The following is a 3,846-nucleotide window of genomic DNA, read 5'->3' as shown; positions in this document are numbered from 1 at the left end:
TGCAGCACTTTCCTAAAAACACTAGAGCTCTCCTGTTGTATGGAGGAACTTGGACCGATGTAAACACATTGGCCGATACTATTTCTACCTCATAAAGGTCAGCATCCAATGCAGTGGACACTTGTATTTTGCATATCAGGGCTTTTATTCCTGAAATGTGTACTCTGACAAAAGAAAACAAAAACAAATATTCACTGCAAAGGATGCTGGTTCTCAAAACAAGAATAACAGTGGAGGGAGAAGTCCTGTTCCCCGACCTTAGCGTTCTGGAAATTTGGCTCCCAAAACAGTTTAGTTGATTAGCCCTGCTTTATACTCTTTAGATTTAATTTATAATCCAATTTGATGGTTAATTATCCATTAAAATGCATGATTGCTTAGTCAGCACTTACTTGCAAAACCTTGAGAAGGTTGTCACAGTTGATCCTGAAGGTGATTAATGCCACATTCAGTCAGCAGTATGCAGAAGCACGATGACGGTGTTTAGTTGTTAACGGGTGGAGGGCTAGCATGGGAATGTGAATTTTTATCATTGAGAAGAATCAGTTAAACAATCCATCACACAAGGATCAGGTTTCACTTACATGCTGCTTTTACTCTATACTGAGCATCTCTTTCCCTGGCAGGGCTGTTTTTTGTCATTCTGTTCTTGTCTTCAGTTCTACTTTAGGTTCTCAATTTTTTTTTAATTTTTGAACAAAGCAAAAACTGTTCACATGTTGATAAAGAAAAATGCAACTGTCAAAGTCCAAAGCATTTTATTAATATCAAAAACACAACATAGCATTACCTTACATTATGAATATTAACAGGTGTACAAACAGACCAGTAACATAAATGATTAACATTGCAAGACACATTCAACAAGACTCTTGTAACTTCATAAGATTCTTACAGAAAAACATATTTTTTATAAAAGCAGAAGCAACACAAGATGTAGACAAATGTGTAATGAAGCACCCCTCTAAATGTGCTGCCTACGTTGTGTTTGTGTGATAACCATCAAAGAATCACAGACAGTTGTGTGGAACAGACTGATGTCAGCAGATCAGATCAGTTAGGATTGAGTCAGCTCTGATAGACACCAGCGTTTGGTTGGGATAAAAAGCTGACATCGGAGTTGGTACTCTCAGACAGTTTCAGCCCTTCGCTGCTGACTCGGCTGTTCCTGTGGGAATCAAGGTGTGCTCGTCTGCTGTCACACGCTCTTGTGACCAACTGTCTCAGTCAGCGCAAACATGCTAAGGCTGTTTTGCATCTCAAAACAACATTGGATCTCTACTGCAAAAGAAAGTACGACCAGTTGTCCCTCCCCTTATGTTAAACCTCAGTGCCCTCGCGGTGATAGATGATTCCCGTTGAGCCCAGCGGGGGGTAGAAGTGTCCGCTGGACCCACTGTACTGGCTCAGGATTGGACTTGAGTACCCCAGTGAAGAGTGGGTGGGTGAAGAGGAGAGCACAGGGGAAGCTTGCACCTGTGGAAGCCATTCTCGGCCAGCTGAGTTTGGGGAGTAGCTACTAAAACTTCCAGGCTGTGGAAGCCTGTGAGGCCCATCCATGGGGAGGTTGACCTGCAGGGGTCGGATCAAGCCATCACCTCCCACATCATTGGCAGATCCAGCAGTCACTCCTGACATCTCGGATAGGAAGCTGCTTAGACAAGGTGTAGCACCAGACGATGACGGAGAAGGAATTCTGTCCGGTGTTGGGGAGATGTTAAGGGCAGAGTTGGCAGAGAGTTTGGGACTTCCCCTGTCACTCTCACCTGACTCAGTGGCCCCTGAACCACCTTCGACACCAGAAAGGGAGTCTGACTTTCTCTTCCTTTTGCGACGGAAGTTTCCATTGTCGAACATCTTTTCACAGTTTGGGTCGAGTGTCCAGTAGTTGCCCTTGCCTGTAAAAGCATAGGGATACATTAGGATATTTCAACAAGACATAGGCTGCATAACAAAGGAAAGGCATATCTCAAAATATTACCTGGATCGTCTTCATCTCTTGGTACTTTTTTGAAGCAGTCATTGAGTGACAGGTTGTGTCTGATGGAATTTTGCCAGCCTGCTTTACTCTTGTTGTAGAAAGGGAAGTTGTCTGCGACGTATTGGTAGATCTGACTCAGGGTCAGCCTGCGGTCTGGTGCTCCGTGGATAGCCATGGCGATGAGAGCGGAGTAAGAATAAGGGGGTCTGACCAGCTTCATCAAGTCCTCTTGTGAAGGCAGGGAAAACCAGCTCAACTCCCCTCCTGGGCCTCCAGCACCTGTAGCACCGAGGTAAGGCCTCTGCATGCCGTAGTGCTGCGGGACAAAGGGAGGGCCGGGGTTGCCTGGTGGCCCGTTGGTGGTCAGGTATGATGGTGTGTTGATCCCAGAGCCGTTGAACCAAAGGTAAGGGTTAGCGGAGGCAGTGCTGAATTCGCTCAGCTCGTATGATGTCGGTGTGGTACGCTGAGGACTTGGCAGTGATGGCGGAGGGTAGTAACAGTCACTGTACAAGCTGAGTTCAGGAGGCTCCTGGCCGAGGCTCGGAAATTGAGGGCCACAGCGTGGTGGAGACTGGTCCTGTGTCTCAAATGTAGACATTGTCAAGCAGTGTTTCTTCTTACCTTGACGAGAGCGTTCAGTTTATGAAAGTGTTGGAGGTAGCAAGCTGATCCAAACTGCTGTCCTTGCTTGTCCGTTTTGCCCTTGCTTTATGTTCACATGTCACCTGTCATACCTGCTTTATCGGCCTCCCGGAAACGCCCCCAGTCTCGTTTGATTGGTTGTCTCCTTAGGTGAGCAGCCTGTTTTTTTTCGGCCTATTCAGTTCCCTCAGGGGTTTTGTTCAACCTTGTTTAAATCCATTGTCTTAAAACTTAAGCTGTAAGAGTATGACTGAGTTCAGTTGTATGTTTTTCTATTATTACTATGCAAATAAAAAAACGGAATAAAATGACTTAGCCTGCTCAGTACAAACATGATTAATTAAGTTGTATCCTTGCCAACATGGATTTAAACCTTATGGCTGAATGGAAAAAAATATGTATATAATAATTTGTTTTTCTGTAATTGTACCTTGTCTGAATAAATGATGTGCATTAAGTAACACATAGCATTCATTGACTATAACCAATATGTTTTTACGTGTTATTTTTCCCCCCAAAACCTTTCTTCCTATAAACAGGAATTTAACTTAAAGTAAAAAAACTAAAAGTTATGTTGTGAATGAACTATCAGTAAAATACATGAAGATGGGGTAGGATTAAATATAAGTTTTGTTTCTCCCTACTCCGTTTCAGATATGTTGAAATGTGAAAATATAATCACATGATGTTCTTTTATGTAACTTTTTAAATGTAACTTTAAAACAAATAAACCACAACATGGGTAATGATCCAACAATACTCAACCATAGATTGCCTTTCCAATTCCATAAAAATATTGTGTTTTGATCACTATTATTATTATCAGTCAAAGCCACCACAGTTCTTCATATTTAGAATAACTGGTTGGTTGGTTGGTTGGTTGGTTGGTTGAAGTTTATTTCAAACATGTATACAGATTTAATATGATACATCACATTTTTTCCAATTATTTTACAGCATGCCCACAAAGGAGTAGGAAGAAGCAAAGCTTATTTAATCGTACCCTGTTTCCACATCATAGGAATTACTAACACATATGTTTACTTCCTGTCCTTAATTTGCAACACAATTTACATCAAAGATTTGTAAATACAACGTTCTCCTAAAAAAATAGTTGCATTAGTTATTATTCACTTAATAAAATTAATACTATATTTTCAATAAGTTCAAGAGGTTTATCATAATTCGACTTACTTGTACTATGTATACACTTTTAGTTT

At 41.6% G+C, this 3,846-nt stretch overlaps 1 protein-coding gene across 2 annotated transcripts; it reads right to left on the bottom strand.

The window, feature by feature from the left end:
- Positions 1–752: 752 nt before the first annotated feature.
- Positions 753–2,704, bottom strand: LOC133647981 (forkhead box protein I3-B-like). 2 transcript variants are annotated; one of them, XM_062043743.1, is made up of 3 exons: positions 1,982–2,704; positions 1,767–1,898; positions 1,509–1,696 (listed from the first exon to the last, which is right to left on the bottom strand). In XM_062043743.1, exons 1-3 carry the CDS (start codon positions 2,580–2,582, stop codon positions 1,656–1,658), a joined length of 774 nt encoding a protein of 257 aa, XP_061899727.1. In that variant the 5' UTR covers positions 2,583–2,704; the 3' UTR covers positions 1,509–1,655. The 2 variants fall into 2 exon arrangements, with proteins under 2 accessions (XP_061899726.1, XP_061899727.1); XM_062043742.1 differs by having other exon boundaries at positions 753–1,898.
- Positions 2,705–3,846: the final 1,142 nt, after the last annotated feature.

The sequence above is a fragment of the Entelurus aequoreus genome, linkage group LG04, assembly GCF_033978785.1.
Source record: "Entelurus aequoreus isolate RoL-2023_Sb linkage group LG04, RoL_Eaeq_v1.1, whole genome shotgun sequence".
Classification (NCBI taxonomy): domain Eukaryota; kingdom Metazoa; phylum Chordata; class Actinopteri; order Syngnathiformes; family Syngnathidae; genus Entelurus; species Entelurus aequoreus.
The sequence above is the reverse complement of the archived record's forward strand: the minus strand, read 5'-3'. Positions and strand labels throughout refer to the sequence as shown.

What these genes read in the sequence shown, in the direction of transcription:
- LOC133647981 (XM_062043742.1), bottom strand. Translation starts at nt 2,582, where the DNA reads ATGTCTACATTTGAGACACAGGACCAGTCTCCACCACGCTGTGGCCCT. An exon ending in AAGAGATGAAGACGATCCAG is followed by an intron (nt 1,899 to 1,981) that starts GTAATATTTTGA and finishes ATGCTTTTACAG; the next exon opens with GCAAGGGCAACTACTGGACA.